Source organism: Drosophila pseudoobscura, chromosome 2 (genome assembly GCF_009870125.1).
Source record: "Drosophila pseudoobscura strain MV-25-SWS-2005 chromosome 2, UCI_Dpse_MV25, whole genome shotgun sequence".
Taxonomy (NCBI): Eukaryota; Metazoa; Arthropoda; class Insecta; order Diptera; family Drosophilidae; genus Drosophila; species Drosophila pseudoobscura.
Genome location: NC_046679.1, coordinates 3,428,173 through 3,445,445, shown reverse-complemented (window position 1 = coordinate 3,445,445; position 17,273 = coordinate 3,428,173). Strand labels below are relative to the sequence as shown.

Here is a 17,273-nt window from a genome sequence, read left to right as displayed (position 1 = left end):
TGTGTGGGTGTGTGGGTTGGATGGGGGTGTATAAGCATAAAAGCCGAGCCGAGACGAGCCATAAGCCGAGCGCATAAAAGACGAGCACACCGCACAGAGACGAAGAGAGACAGGGAGAGAGAGAGAGAGTGAGTGAGAGAGCAACGAGAGCTGACAGCAGCGGCGAGCGGTTGACCTACTTTGATGACAATGCGGGTGTGCGAAGTGTGCGTGTGACCACGCTCTTGTCGATGTGTGTGTGTGTCTGTGGCAAGTGCCTAGGCAAAGGTCCTGCGCAGTGGCCGCACGAGCCGCCAGACCCAGGCCAGGAGCTGCACTGCAGCATTTGGCGCCATTGCAGCCTGCCACCGAGTCAGAGGCAGCCTCGCGTCAGCCAACGTCCTTGAGTACCGCTATGTAACTGGGTTGGCAGGCTGCTGCCATGGCAGCCACTGCTGCAACTGCTGCTGTTGCCTGGCCACATCTCAAGTGCGTTTACTGCCTGCGGGGGCACCCACCACCTCGCTCTCTCTCTCTCTCTGTCTCTCTCCCTCTCTCTCAATGTTTTTGGTATCTTTCTCTGGCGTGTTTTTGGGTTACCTTATTCTTAGGTGCATTCTATTGTTGCAGCTCAAGTGTTGCTGCCACTGCTGCTGCTGCTGCTGTTGCACTTGTAGAGCATCTCCGCCCCGGCCCCTGCTCTAGCTTGGCTTGGCTTGGCCTGGCTTGCCCTGGCCTGGCCTCAAGTGGCCTACTAATAACTCGAGGGCCAACTATTGTGGCACGAGTGGTAGCTTCCCTTTCGACCAGTGATTAGGCCAGAAAAGGGAATAGGCCAATCAGGCTCGCCTTTGCCTCCGCCTCCGCCTTTGCCTCTGCCTTTGTGCCGTCCAATAAATTGGGTCACATGCATAGATATTACGCATACGCAGTGTGTTCCTCCCAGTTTGTGGATCATTGGGAAACGCGCGTTGATTGCTCACTGAATGGCAAATACAATCCGCATGGGGATCCGCATTGGGGTCCGCTCCAAAACGTGACACGTTCACTCTTTTGCTGGCTTATCAACGCATTTCGGAATGGCTGTTGGCTGTTGGCTGTTGCTTTTGGTATCACATGTTGCCACAGCAGTTTCTATTTTCGGCACACGCCACCCAATCTGTGGCTCTCTCTCTACCGCTCCCTCTCCCTCTCTGTCGCTGCCACTGAAATGCTCTCCCTCTCTCTCTCTCTCTGCTGATAATGGAGGACCGACTAAAGTGAGGCAATCAACGAGCGAGTGCGAGTCGGTCCCCGCCATTAGATCATACGCACACACAGGCAGCGACATCATCTCTGGTTATGATCGCACACTCGTGACTCATTAGCCAATGCTCTCGCACCATTCGTTCGCTCTCTCCACGCGGGCCTGCTCGCTCGCTCTCTCTCTCTCTCTCTTCCGAACTCTATGCTTGAGTCTGGTCTCCGTCTCCGTCTTCGGCGCACGGAATTCTTCAGTTCGGTTCAGTCAGTCGCTCGTTTCGTGCGCTCGCTCGTCGTCGTCGCTCCAGCTCCGTTCCAGCTCCCGCTCCCGCTGCCTGACATCGCCTTCGCCTTCGTCTTCGCTTCCGCGCGCCAGCCATTCCGATAGACACACTCTACATTGGCTACCCAGGCAGAAGCATGTTGTTTGCCAGAACAACGACACCCACCACCCCCACAATGATGCAGCAGCAGCAGCATCAGCCGCAGGAGAGCCACCTCCTCCAACAGCAGCAGCAGCCACTGACGCCATCGTTTCAATTACAGCAGAGTTTCTGTATGTGTTAAGTGCAATTTGGTCATAAGTTTTTCCCTTGTATCTTCCATATCTGCCCCGTATCTTTGTATCTACATATCTTCCCCATGTGTCTCTCTCTATCTGTGTGCCTGTGCTTTCTTGTTGACCTTGGCAATTAACGTGTGCTGCAATGCAATGAAAAACTCTACGAATAATTATGATTATGGGGTTTATCTGCCCCGCTTTAAACGGCTTAAAAACACTGCTCTCCGCACGGAGACACACCGCTGCGTATGCGTAATATTCCAATATGAATATTAGGCAACACACACACAAACACACACACTCCAGCGACAATTAACTGGCTGTCAACTCGGTTTATCTAGTATTTCAAGGCCAGCACCACCGTTTGGTGGGTTCTCTCTATTTTTATTATTATCTCGCCTGCGAAAACATTCCAGTTGTGATTCGATTTGAGACTCCAATTGGAAATACTTTTCCATAAATATTTGATTTTGTAAGCCCACACACACACACACACACACAGAGAGCAGCGCAGAGCCACGAATTCAGTTCAATGTCAGGCAAAATAATGATTATTCAGAGTCACAAAACTGAAACTCTGAAACACTGAAAACTAAACCAAAGCGAATGCCTTGGACAACGATCAACGAACGACCAACGACAGACGACAGACGACAGCCCAACATGAAGTTTGACCTCAGCAGAGCCCGACCTGGTTCGGGGGGCTTTATCAGTGGATTCTTGAAATCAATTCGAAGCGAATGTCCACTATAATTAATTCAAGAGTCGCGTTGTCAGGCCGCCTGACTGCCCGAGTGTGTGTGTGTGTGTGTGTGTGCTCGGTACTTAGGCCAAACCAAGCCAAAAAAACAAAACAGAAAAAAAACTATATAAAATCTCGGCTTGATTTGAGGCTGAAATGCGGGAAGCAAATGTAACCTTGAAAAGTGATTTGAATGTGGGCAAACATGTCTCGCTCTCTGTCTGTGTGTGTGGTGTGTGTGTGTGTGTGTGCGTGCATGAAAAAGCCAAAAATAAGTTGAGACACTCACTCATTCACTCACATACGAGTATGAGCCAAAAAACCCCCACATAGCAATGCCCAAAAAAAAGCAACAAAAAAAAGCACAAAAAAAAATGTGCTCACGTTGCTTCTCGGTGCTACCTTTCGGTAAGGTAACCCGTAGCCCCCCCTTCCTGAAAAGCGAAATACGAAAAGACAACAAACCGAAAGATAGAAATAAAATGAAAAAGAAACGCTCTAGAGGCGTTTTACTTTTATTTTTCTCGGCCAGTCCTCTGTGTCTTTTGTCTGTTTGCCATTTGGCGCAAAAATGTCTCGAGAAATGTGTTATTTATGCGTGCCACAAAACCACAGGCAAAACATATTGCCGCAGAGCATCTCTGTGGAGCTCAGCCTCAGCCTCAGCCCCAGTCGCTGGCTGCCTGCTGCCATTGGCCCCCAGCTTCATTGTGTAATCGGCGTTTTGGCTATTGCCAACCAGTTGTTAATTTTGCCTGCCATTTGGCAACACACTCTGGCTCTGGCACTGGCACTGGCACTGGCTCTGGCTATGGCAGGTGCTTTTTTTGTTGCCCATTGAGCCCGCATTTCAAATCATATTTTTCTGTCGAGACTTCTCAATGGCGGGAACAGCAGCGCACAATAAATCAATCTCCGACATCTCAGAAAGGGTTTTCCACTCTGCGATGATCTCATGGCTGTGTTACGCCCACAGTTGGCTTTGCATATTGTTTTTTTTTGTTGAATTCCGTTTTAATAATTTCTCAATTTAAAATTTTCTACTAATTTCTCGAAATTGCTGCTATTTAATAATGTCCACCCAAATGCCGCATTCATGCTTGGTTTGGCAATACCTTGCCACACATTCCGTTTAATGGATGTGTGGTGTGTGTGGCGGATTTCGAACAGAGTCCAAGGTTTTTTGGATAGCTTTGATTTGGCCCAAAAGCAGTTCTTGTTTAATCGATTGGTAATTGTTAGGCAGAGTCACAGAGTGATAGAGTATATTCTCCTATCCATTTCCGATCTATCACACACACACTCTCATGCTCATACTCGAATCATTTTCAGCTTCTGGCTTATCAATGGGGCAGTGGCAGGGGGTGGGGGAGGGGGGAGGGGCTTCCGCTGTTCCATCAATTAAAACGCTTTCGATGACCATGATACTCGTACTATTTGTTACCCCCATTGCGATTACTATTATATTACCCACTGCATATGATTCTGTTTTTGATTTTTTGTTTATTTTTCGTTTGGTTTTTTATTCATTGCCGTCCATGCATATAAATGTGCTTGTAATTATCGAGTCGGAGACCATAGCGCAAATATAATTATAGATAATGCGAGCACACGAATATATAAAGCCATAAATTGATGTGCTGCATGCCACAACACACACACCACACACAACCAATTTCGAATATATATATAATAGAAAAGAAAAAAAAACCAGAACACTCTCCTCCAATGAGCACGAACAGTTGTTTTTGTTGTTGTGTGCCCGTCCCACCCACGAACATTCGCCAGTGACCGACTGGACGCCGACGTTGGGCGTGCGATTAGCAGCGAAAAGCCCGACTTATGTAATAAACCACAAAAATCCACTCTAATATCCTCCAAAAGCAGCAGCATTCCCACAAAACTAATGACAAACAAACAGAAAAGCAACAAAAAACTCTCAGCTGAACTCAACTCAAATGTGATAAATTCAGTAAACAAAAGCAAAAGGACATAAAAGCCCCAAAATACATGTATATTTAAATTGTGATAAAACTACGCAAAGGATGAATAATTCATAATCCAAAACCAATGAACATTTAAACGACTGAAAAGCAAACAAAATCAAATGCAACTCCATGCGACGCAGCATCAATCGAAAGCAATAGCAAAAGCAAAAGCATCTCAAATGATCGCCGTCCTGCCATCGAGCCCGAAACAAGCATCAAGTATTACGAGTAGAAACGACTCCACCTCCTCCGACAGCATCTCGAAACAGCAACACCAACAGCACCGATCCTCGACATCGGCATCTCCTACTCCTACTCCAACTCCACTGAACTCAACTCTAACTCTACTGCTGAATGGTAAACTCTTGTCCTCCATAGCATTTTATTTGGATGTTGTGTAACTCTATCGTCATTAACAATAAACCATAGTATTGTACATGGACATAAACCCTATCTATCTCGCCATAGCACCATGCATACTCGTACTTCCAAATCGAAATCTATATGTACATACTCGTATATTATTGTTCAAATTTGAAGGATATCCTCCGAGTCGATAGTTGTCATTGTATCATCCCAGAGCGCTGTTAAGCAGATGTAATCATACCAATGACAATCAATCAACCAATCAATCAACCAGCCGATCGTTTGAGCACTTCAATCAACTACAATCGAATACCTTTGCTGTAAACCTGCTGCTGCTGCTGCTGCCGCTTTCCTAGCAAAAAGATCAATCTATTTATCTCTTATCACATATCTCTCCCTCTTGCTCTCTGTCTGTCTGTCTCCTACTTGCGCATCTATCGTATACTATATTCTATATACATCAAAAGAATACTATCTCGCATCGTACTCGTAATTGTTGTTGTTCTTATCGTTGTCGCCTACAAAAAACAATATATGTATATGTAACCGAAACCATCAAGAAAACAACAAAATGAACAAGCCAAATGCCACGCCACGCACCAACAGAACAGAACTAAAAAGAAATCAATCGTCATGCCACCACCAACCAACACCACCGCTAATCAAAAATCGAACTCAGCGAATCAGTCGAATCCAAAAACCACCAAACCAAAACCAATCCATAAGGAAATCTACTAAAAACCACTGCCGATGTCACCACTCTTTCCACCCGATCTCTCGCTCTCTCTCTCTCTCTGTCTTTCGCTCTATTTCTATATGTAAAAACCTAAAACCACCGCATCATCATGAAGAGCATTATCCCCAAAAAAAAAAAAAGAAAAGAAAAAAAAGTAAAGCAAGAAACTGCACAAAGAGCCACAACACTTGAATCGTCTAACAATTAAAATTTAATAGGAATATCCATGGAGTGAGAGAGAGCGAGAGGAAGAGATAAGACCGTAATAAATGAATAGCAAGGTCACACTGACCAGAAACCAGCGTCCCTAATCTCAAGCTCTCTCTCCCTCTCTGGCACTCTGCTTTCATCTATGCGTGTGTGTGTGTGCGTATGCTTGTGTGTGTGCCTGTGTGGTGTATGATTTAGTGTGACCAAAAACTGTTCTTTGAAAGAATGCCCTAATTTATACCAATTTTCCATTTCTTTTTCTTTTCGTTTATTGAACAAGTTTTATAATTGGAAAATCGCGTAGAGTTTAATTGAAAGCAAAACAAAAAAAAAAACAGAGCAACCGATGCAAAAAACTTCAACGAGTGAACAAGTGCACACACAAAAACCGATAAACACAAAAAAACCAAGATAAATCATTAAAAAAATAACAATAAAAAGAAAGAAATAAAATAAAAAGAGAGAGAACAAATCAATTCCGTCATAGAGGCAAAGCGAAGACTGAACGGGAAGGGGAGAACATTTCCAGCGGCACAAAGGGTGAAAAGTGGTGATAGCCACATAATCCCCGCAATGGATAGTATTACGACCATGAAGACGGCCATGGACAGGGCCGCCGAGCAGCTGATACAGCAGTATGCGATTGAATCGATGTCGCAAGAGCAAGAGAATCAGAGGCAAGAACTCCAGAGGCAACAACAACTCCAGCAGCAACAACAAGAACAAGAACAAGAACATTTCATATTCCAATATCAGCTATTAACGCCCACACATATGCCGCAATTAGCTAGTAACTATCAGCCACGACATTCCACAAACACGTCGTCGTCGCCCTCATCCACACATTCGCTGGCCAGCGGTGGCGGTGGCGGTGGTAGTGGTGGCAGCACCAACTCCAACTCCAACTCCTACTCCAGCGGCAGCAGCAGCACCAGCACAAGCGGCATCAGCATCTGCAATAGCAATATCACAGCAGCATACTCATCAGCCGTTCATAGCTACCATAAGAAGCTACAAGCTAATCCCCAATACAATATTCAACACCATCAGATGGAGCTGCAACAGTCGCCGCTGAGTGAGAATGGTTCACCGAATGCGACGCCAGGTGCCAATACGCCGCCCGACACGACGGGGGCGACGTCAGTCACAGCCTTAGCGACAGCCACAGCCACAGCCCTAGCACTGGGCTCGGTATCGGTATCAGCATCGGCATCAGTTGCTGCCACAGCAGCGGCATCCACATCCCAGCAGCAAGCATTGCCACTGGGCAACTATAAGACTGCCTCCTGTTGGTGCTACGGTGAGTGTGACCTAAGAAACAAAGCAATCAACATCAACAGCATTGAAACAATCAGAAAAGTTGCGCACAACTTCCTATACTACACCCTACATACTCGTCAAAATGAACACCACTTCTCCTATCTATATATGATCGTCTATCAATCGTATATATTGTATATATATATGTACATATATAACTACTATAACTATCGAGCTACATCGCTACAACAAACCAACAAACAGCAACAGCATCAATCACCACGTCGCCTCATTCAGAAAATGCCGCCAGCAGCCAAAAAAAAAAGATCCACAAAAAACCAGAAAAAAGAATAAATACAAAGAAGCGCCCCAGAAATCAAACAAATCCAACGGCGACCCCAGGAAGCTCCTAGCTATAAACGAATTATCCATTAACATTGCCAGTTGACAGTATTTCTTGTTGAGAAAATTAATCCAAAAGATCACCCAACATCCAGCACAGCACAGCACACATCCCGCAAACACAAACACAAAGTAAAACCAAACCAAAACCAAAAACCAACAAAACACTCATCGAAAACTGAGCAACAAAAAACCGAAACAAATCGAAACCAGCAGCCACCGCCACAATCGACTATATAAGAAATCCCATCATATGCTAATCGTACGCTTTAATGTGGGCGTCCATCTAAAAATTTGCTTTCCACTTTTATGTAGGTACACATGTGCTTTCCGTGGGTCTGCGGGGGGCCCTAGTGATTCATGGGTGTTGCATAAATATTACGGCATGACATATGTATATTCCGCTCGTATTTTAGGAGAGACACGAAATGGGTTACGGAAGGGAAAGGGGAAAGGAGAAAGGAGGAGGTTGCAAAGCCACTGCAGGGATTTTAAAGAGTGTTAAATATCCATTGATTACGGCTTTGCCTGCATTTCTTGACATCTGTTTTCCTATCGATGGTAAACATCCTATTCTGCTTAGCATGGACATGCCCTTAAGTGGACATAAGCCCGGCTCCCTCCCGCGGCTGTGGCCTAATGAATGCCGTGTAGTCCGGGCATTTGTTCGCGTGTCACATTTGGCCACATTACACATACGTCGCGTGGTACGCGACAACCACTTGGCTGCAACGAACTCTGCTTCAGCGATTTGCGTGCTGCAGATTGCTGCACGGAGGTGTTTCTATTTTTCATTGCATTCGTTTTGGTTTTCCCGGGGGAAAAAGGAGAGGGGAGAAGGACCAGAGAGACGGCGAGTGTGCCAGCTTGTCGTTAGCCTAGTTTTCCGAGTTTTCCACAACCAATCCTGCACACAATGCATATGAAATTAGTCTCCAGTCTGCCTGCCACCCGGCCACCCTGCCTGTGCAACGCCCACTTGTATGCCACAAGCAGTGCAGCCCTCTGGGCGGTCTGGCCAACGTGCTGCAAGTGTTATTTATGGCAGTCACATAATTTAAGCTGCAGCTCAGTGTCAACAGCCAGAGGCAGAGGCAGAGCCACAGCAGCCTCGCTGCGTGCCCCCTGGCGGTAGGTAGGTCCTGGGTGGCCCATAAAAACCCCTAAGTAAATGGGCAACTTTGCGGGCTCTGCCCCTGCAATATTTACTGTGCAGATTGCAGCCAAATTTTATTTATTTCTCCTTTGTTTTTGCGGTTATCCACATTTGATAGATATCTGACAGATGCATCCGGCAAAAAGGCAAACAGGCCAACCAGGCCAACCATTGCCGGTTGAAGCTATTTCAATTATTTTAAAGCATTTTGAAATTGGCCAAACTGTGGGCGTGGTGTTAAATATGTGGGCTGTGGCTTGCAGCTCTTCTGCTCTGCCTCTCCGCTCATTTCGCTTTTGTTTTCGCCTTGCAAATTCCTTTGCAAATCGCATTTTCACACATGCTTGCAAACGGTCCCCGATACACCCTTCCCCCTGTCCCGCCCCCGCCCCCGCCCCCACTGCAATGTCATCGCTTGTGCGCGGCGACACCATGTGTGTTGCATCTAATTAGAGAAATACTTTTGAAGGACACTTTGCCCCCGTCCACTCTGTGCTCTGCCTCTGAGTGGCAATAAGACCAAGACGACGAGGACGTCGACGACTGGCACACATTTCAGCATATCTATGCGGTGGGATCTGGGATCTGGGGGGTGGGATGGAAGGGCGAGCGAAAGAGAAGCTAAATTTAAACAAAACGAGTGCCAAGTGGCAAGTGGCAGCGACAGCGGTGGCGCGTCGGTGTCACAGTCTTGGGTTGCCTGCCTCAAGTCGAGTCGAGTCAAGTCGAGTAAGGCGGACAGACGGCTGTGGCAGCGCCAGCGCCAGTCAGGTGCAACGCGCTTAGATCTGTAACGCTGCCACGCCGCCGCATGGTCGTTTGTGCAATAGAGCGTCTCCGCTTGACACATTTTATTTATTAATTGAAATTTGTTTGTTTGTTTACTGGCGCGGCCCTGGCAGGCGACTTCAGTCTGTGTGATGCCCTCTCTACAGTGGCCACTGGCTGGTGGAGGAAACCTTGAGTGACTAGCTGTTCTTCTAGGCTATGGCAGGGGTATCCACTGTGCGACATATGCCTCATACATCATCTTGTTGTGGCGTCTACAATGCCCTTCCTGGCTTTGACAATGGGGCGGGGCATATGTTTTCATTTACTCCCATCAATGATCTTGTCATTGAGTCTAGGACTTTGAGCTGTTCTACTCGCTGTATCTTCTTCTGGGAAGGGTATCCACTGTAAACCCCCATCTGACATTTTCGCTCATTCCTTCCACTGCCTTACATCATCCAATTGTTATTGTTATTGCTATTGTTACGTAGTAAATGTGTATTTATAAGCAAGCAGCATATTCGGCTAAATATAAACCTCTATTCTCGTTCTTCTCTTTGCCATTTCAGGTGAGTCAGTTTGTTCTGGAATTGAGGTTGAAATTGAAAATAATAACAATAATCATATTCATCATGGTAAGCTTTCTCACACTTTCATTAAATACCATTAAAGCCATCTTTGTCTAGCCAAATGATCAACTAATTAAAGCGATTAATTCTAAACCACTAAAGAGCGTAGAATCAATGCTATCTGTACCGTTTCGTTGTATCTCTGTATCTCTGTTTATCTGCTTTGAGCTTGACTTTCAAAACGACTGAGAAAAAACGAAAACCGACTTTGACCCAACGAACATTAACCTCCGAACCCTTGACCAACTTTTTAGCCAGCACAAAATTGTGGTTGTAAGAGGTTTCTTTTTTTTTGGGGCTAGTACCAGTACCATTGCCATTACGATTACGATTGCCACTCGGATGACCTGCGTCCGTCCCGTCCGATCCGATCCGGTCCGGTCCGGTCCGGTCCGGTCCGGTCCGGTCTAGTGGAGGAAGTAAGCGGTTCACTCATGTGTTTCGTGTTCATGTGTGTCGCCAGCGCATTCTGTCCGTTGCATCTCATCACGAGCGTCTCATGGCCTGCCACAAACCACAAATCGTACCACAACAGCCACCCAACAGACCCCACAGTCGAACCACACCGCCTGCACCACCATAACCAAAACCCGCCCATAGCCATAGCCATAGCCACACAGCAAATAACAAAAAAAAGAAAACCAAACAAAAAATTCAACTAAAAACTAAACCAAAATTTAATTTCAATAACCAATAACCAAACAAACAAAAGAAAAGCTAAAACTAAAACAAAAACTAACCAAAAACCGAAACTGAAGAACGAATCGCCGTCGTATCGTTGCGAGCGCCCCGCCGAACGAACAAACGATCGTCGCTGAAAGAGAGCTGTTATTATTTGTTTATAATTTGTAGCTAAAAGAACATAGAAGAAACTAACCCAAACAGCAACAGCAAAGAGCAACAGCCAGAGCCGCCCCAGCCCCTCAAGTGCCCTGTGCCCTAACCCGACTAACCAGAACCAGAACCCGAACCCCTAATCTATAACCCCCCTTCTACCTCCCCCAACAACCATTGGTCGCTCTGTGAACCCCGTTTCGATTCTTTGATTGCAGGCGAGACAACGTATCACATGAAAATACTGGTGCCCGCGGTGGCCTCTGGGGCCATCATCGGCAAAGGAGGCGAGACGATCGCCTCCCTGCAGAAGGACACGGGTGCTAGAGTAAAAATGTCCAAGTCGCATGACTTCTATCCAGGTGAGTCCCGTCTCTCCATGCTAAACGCCCCATGAACCTCCCACTGAACCGATCGTATCTTCGGCTTTTTAGGCACCACTGAACGCGTCTGCCTGATCACTGGATCCACGGAGGCCATCATGGTCGTGCTGGACTTTATCATGGACAAAATCCGCGAGAAGCCCGACCTGACCACAAAGATCATCGATGCCGAGTCGAAACAGACCCAGGAGCGGGACAAGCAGGTCAAGATCCTGGTGCCCAACTCCACAGCCGGCATGATCATCGGCAAGGGCGGTGCCTTCATCAAACAGATCAAGGAGGACAGCGGCTCCTACGTTCAGATCTCGCAGAAGCCCAAGGATGTCTCGCTGCAGGAGCGCTGCATCACCATCATTGGCGACAAGGAGAACAACAAGAACGCCTGCAAGATGATCCTCTCGAAGATCGTCGAGGACCCGCAGTCGGGCACCTGCCTGAATGTCTCCTACGCGGACGTCAGCGGGCCGGTGGCCAACTTCAATCCGACCGGCTCCCCGTACGCCACCAATCAGAATGCCATCAACTCGAGCACCGCATCGCTCAACTCGACGCTGGGCACCTCCATCGGTGGCGCCAACTCGGCGGCCAGTCTGCTAGTCAACGGCACCGGCATCAACTTGTCCATCAACCTGGGCGCCCCCAACCCGGCGCCCAACCTGGCGGTTGCCAACCAACTGCTCGAGCATATTAAGGTTCGGTCCCATCCGCTGGTGATTACTGATGATCAGTGGCGTTCCCAGCTCTGGCAGATGACTAACCAACGATTTTCTCGGGCTTCCCCCTTGCAGGTTGCCATGCGCGGCTCTGGCTACTCGGAGACCGTCACCACTGAAGTCTGCAACGCCCTGGGCGTCCTGGCCAAGTACGGAGTCCTCGGCATGGGCGTGGGCGTGCCCCACACCAACGGTGCTCACTCGACGCTGGGCAATTTCCTGGGCGTGACGACGCTGGACCAGCAGACGGCGGCCGCCAATGCGGCCAACGCCAGCAATGTGTTTGGCGCTGTCGGCCAGGTGAATCTGGAGCAGTATGCCGCTGCAGCAGCGGCTGCCGCAGCCGCCAGCCGGCCGACACAGTCGCAGCTGGACGCCGCCGCGGTCCAATTCGATCCATTCCGCCATCTGGGCTCCGCCACGGCGCCGGCCACGCCCGTCTCGCTGAACAACAACAGCTTCGGGCTGACAGCCGCCACGGGAGCGGCGAACAGCGCCCAGCTGGGCGGCCTCAGCAAGAGCCCCACACCCGGGGACCTGAGTTCCAAGGACTCGAAGAACGTGGAGGTGCCCGAGATGATCATCGGCGCAATTCTAGGTGGGCGCCATTACTATTACCCCTACTAAATGCAAAACGCAAAAACAACCTACCAGAAACTACAGCAACAACGCCGCAACTCTATTTACCGAACCCCGAGCTCCTCCTGCCCCACCCGCCCGATCCCTAGCACACGCCAGAAGCCAAAAGAAGGAAAAGCCGAAAGAGTTAACCCACCCCGCCCCGCTCCGCCCCCCACATCGCACTCGTATCCCATACTCTGCGCTTTAGCCATAGATCAGATCCATTAGACATAGCGTCATTCCAGTAGACTCATCGTAGGGCAGACTCTCAGGAGATCTGCTGCATTCGAAGCATTCCGTTCAACATTCTGTATATGATATTCCCAATAAATGCATCCAACTTATAGCGAAATTTCTAGTCAAGTTCTTGCCTCACACACAACCCGCACGATCCATGAGCCCACGGTCCACTCCCATTCCGATCAACTGAAAGTTCGCACAAGTTTCACGCACAGACATTCCCAGTATCTGAAAGGCAGCAGCAGTTAGCAGTAGGCATTAGCTTTAGACCCCCCCACCCCCCATTACCACCCCCCCAAACGTTAGGTTGTAGGTTTCTCCCTCACATTTTTTTTATGTTTAACGAATTTTTTCTTACATATACATACGACAGATACGAAGATGTATATGTAAATGTGTATGAATACTTATGCCCCCAGTCGGCTAGTGCAATTCTTGGATAATTATGTTTGTTGGATGCTGTTATATTTACCTCAGTGTCATTTTTAAGGTCGTTAGGTCATTAGTTAGTAGGGTCACGGCATTCTGACCAAACCACCCAACCCTCCCCCCAAAAAAAACACCATTCCAGAGCTTATTCTTGTGTGTGATACCTTTTGGTGTCGTAAGTTTCGATCCACAAAACACTTAACTGCTATAAAAAAACACACCTGCACACCTTTCCATATACAATATACAACATATATCAATATATATATATATAACTCGTAATCGTATATAAACCACACATATTGTCATATTACTATTCTTAAAATATATTTAACATAAATCTGATGCAAATATTCCAGGTCCGAACGGTCGTAGTTTAGTTGAGATTCAACATGTTTCTGGCGCAAATGTGCAAATTTCCAAAAAGGGCATATTCGCACCTGGCACTAGAAATCGCATTGTAACCATTACTGGTCAGCCGAACGCCATTGCCAAAGCGCAGTTTCTAATTGAGCAGAAAATCACCGAGGAGGAGACAAAGAGGGCGCGACAAATTCCATTAACCACTGTTGTGAATTAATAACCAAGTAAACCAATCAATCAATCCCCCAAAACCAATCAAGCAACCAACAAGCAACACACAACATACAAAACACCACAGCAAAACAACAACAACAACAACAACACCACAGCATACACCCTTCCCTACCCTGCCCTACCCTACACTACCTATAGGCTATAGCAAGTTTTTCCCTCTAAACAAAAAATTGTTCATTTTCTGTAAGAAGCAACACCAAAAATGAGAAAAAAAGCAAACAAAAAAACGAAATAACTAAAGAAATATTAACTTTAAACAAACGATAAAGAAAAACAACAACAGAAACAACAACAACAAGAGAAATAAGAGAAAGGAAACTACAGCAATAGAAAAAAAACAAAAAAAAAAAACAAAACACCAATTGTTATGCGAAGTGCAAAGAAAAGTTAAACACTTAATAAATGTTAATTATGTATTGCATATACCTCTCCCTTTCCCTCCCATTCACCATTTTGGGTACCTCGAAACCCCCAAGGAGAAATGCTTTAAGCCCTAGAGAAAGGAAGAGAGGAAACTTGTATAATAATATGGACTATACTATGCCTCTACTGTAGAAGATGATTGTTGCATTTGTTGTATCGAAATCAAAGTTAAAGCCCAGATATTGTAATGCCAGAGATCGGGTATACATAAATAGTTAGGAAGAAGGCAAAACTGTTTGGGTCTTTTGTTTTGTTTGTTTGTGATGCGTATGCGTATGTGTTTGCGTTGCGTGTTCTGTTTTTTTGGTTTTTCGGCCCCGACAAAAGCTATATACGACCCCCCACACACACACACACACAACATATATATGGGGCATATATACATATGTATATGTTATGTACACACGTTGTTGAATTTTGTTTATATATTATCCACACACACTTATGCCCATACATATATATATCTACATATGCCACCACCACACACACACACACTTACACGATACACTAAAAAATATTAGCATTACGTTGAACTAAAACGAGCTGTGGAAGGCCACCAAAAAGGCCTCTTCCTTTCCGTGTACTGAGCGAGCGTTTTCAGTGAAAACTTCAGGTGATTCTTAACCTCGAAATAAGGTAAATATTTTACAAGAAAAAACTACGAGTACTACTACTGCTGACAGGCTAGTGAAAAGTGTTGTTCCCCCCCCCACCCAAAAACCCAAAACCTTTAAAAAATAAAAACTACTGACTTATTACGTTCTTTCGTTACCGTTTTCTGTTTCCTGTTTTATCTGTTTTCTGTTCTCTGTTGTTGACCCTTCTATTCCCCCCCTATTTCTTACATATATATATATATATCTACACACGATTCCACAGCTTTAAAAACAGAATATATATATATAGTTTAGTTGACGTTGATCATGATAATGTTGTTAAGTTTTAGAGACAGACCATCTGTTCTATCCCCCATACAATCGAAGTGGTGTTAATGTGTTGCGCGCGCACGTGAGTCTCCCTTTGGTTGTGATTTGTGCTCCCGATTTGTTACTCCTTATACAATCATTGTTTGATATATATTTATATATATTTAATTTATACCTATGCGATTTGTTAGCTGCCAGTTTGAGAGCTGCACCTCTTGATTTCCTTTATTTTTGTTTTGTTAACTTCATATTCCTTTTTCCTTTTTACGTTTTTTTTGGTAAATTTAGCACATTTGTTTCTTACATTCTTAATCTTAAGTCGTACATTTTCTTCACATCACACTCTTTTGATTGAGACCCTTAATTAAAAGAACAAACAAAACAAAAAGAAAACGACATTTCTCTGTAAAATATTCTCATATGAAAGCATTCATTTAGGGTTTTCTTCATGCCACAAATATCAGACAAGCCACCAAACGATTTCCTCTCTTAATTTTAAGTATTGTGCAATTATTAAACATAATTTCGACAAAACATTTCACAAACCCCACAAATTTTATGTACATATCTAGAATGCAGTGTAAAGACAACAAAAAAACAATTTAACATCACATTGAAACACAAAAAAAAAATCAAACAAATTTTCCGCCTTATCATACATACACACACACACACAAAGACAAGGAAAAGTCCCCATACCCCCATCCATACAGAGAGAGAAATGCCTTACTTGTAATGAAATTTTTCTTATTTTACTTTATTCCTTACACATAATTAAGTTTAACCTTTCTTTTTGATTAATAAACAAAGACAATGATGAAACGAAATTTCAATAAAATCTGAGAAAAACATGCAACGTTTTATGTGTTTAATTTAATTTGTAAAAAGCGCACCAGGTGCAACACCAAGCCACCACCACCACCACCCCCTCAGCTCACCCACTAACCCAAACAGCCACAAAACGTATCCTAAAACCAGTCTACAACATTATCATGACCAATCAGCAATCAATCAACCAACCCAACAACCAACCAACCAACCAACCAGTCAATCAGTCAGTCAGTCAACCCAACCAAACCACTCTCTTTGATACGCTCTCAGTATCAGAATCAATATCAATATTTCAATATCAATTTCAATCACTGAAAACGCTCATCAATGTAGGGAAACGAAGGGACATTCAGATGGAAAAAAAAACAGCAACAGCAAAAACAGCAACCAATCGTAAGCTAAGTCTATGTTTAAGTTGAAAAGTTGTTCTTATTAATTTGTTTTGCTATTATTGTTAAAACTTACATACCTACAATTGTTCTTATTTGTGCAATATTTATATAATACGATTAAAGTATGAAATCAAACGGAAAACTAGAGGAGATAATTGTGACAAAACAAAAGAAATCTTGTCTTAAAGAATAACTATTACCTAACTACATAAACGAGGGGAAAAACGAAACAAAAAAACAAAAAAATGAAAGTAAATTTGAAAGTACAGTCGTAAATGCTAGTGTGCCTTGAAATATGCATTAACATCCAAAACAAAAACCAAAAGAAACAAATATCGGAAGGGAATAAAGATGATGTTGGTGTTTTAATTGAAACTATTATTTTATGGAAGACATAAAGAAAAAGAAAAAACAGCAGAACGTCGAGAGAAATGATAAGCAATAGATCGTCTAAAAGTAGGAATTATCCAGGCAAAACAGCATCACCACCACCAGCAGCAGCAGCAGCAGAAATCCACTAAAACAAGAATCACAACAAGCATAATACACAGATCCCCTTTCGTCCACCCCCCACCCCCCACAAAAACCAATCAACAACCTACAAAATTCAACAACAAAACGACATTTACTTTTCGATTTCGTCCTTTTTTTGGGTCACATGTCAAATTCAGCAACGGGAGAGCAACGAACAATCTATCAGAGCCACCCAGAGAATCCAAGCACCACAAGAACGCCAACTAACTCAGATACATACCCCCAACCCCCCACACACACACACACCAACACGCAGATACACACATGCATACATGTCCCCCCCCATACATACATACACACATTCGTA

The 17,273-nt window shown here is 45.1% G+C and overlaps 1 protein-coding gene across 15 annotated transcripts in view; it reads left to right on the top strand.

Annotated features, from left to right (window-relative positions):
* ps (RNA-binding protein Nova-1-like protein passilla) overlaps nt 1–14,281 on the top strand; it is a 34,566-nt gene extending 20,285 nt beyond the window's left edge. For 4 of the 15 annotated variants that reach the window (XM_033385794.1, XM_033385793.1, XM_015183420.2 and 1 more), the window contains 4 exons: nt 11,096–11,239; nt 11,312–11,952; nt 12,049–12,571; nt 13,623–14,281. In XM_033385794.1, coding sequence (XP_033241685.1) covers nt 11,096–11,239; nt 11,312–11,952; nt 12,049–12,571; nt 13,623–13,843 — 1,529 coding nt within the window. In that variant the 3' untranslated portion in view covers nt 13,844–14,281. Of the gene's footprint in view, nt 1–1,470; nt 1,778–4,409; nt 4,871–6,105; nt 7,126–9,983; nt 10,050–11,095; nt 11,240–11,311; nt 11,953–12,048; nt 12,572–13,622 lie in introns of those variants that run through there. The other 11 variants (XM_003736220.3, XM_015183419.2, XM_015183421.2 and 8 more) reach the window with 10 other exon arrangements.
* The last annotated feature ends 2,992 nt before the right edge of the window (nt 14,282–17,273 follow it).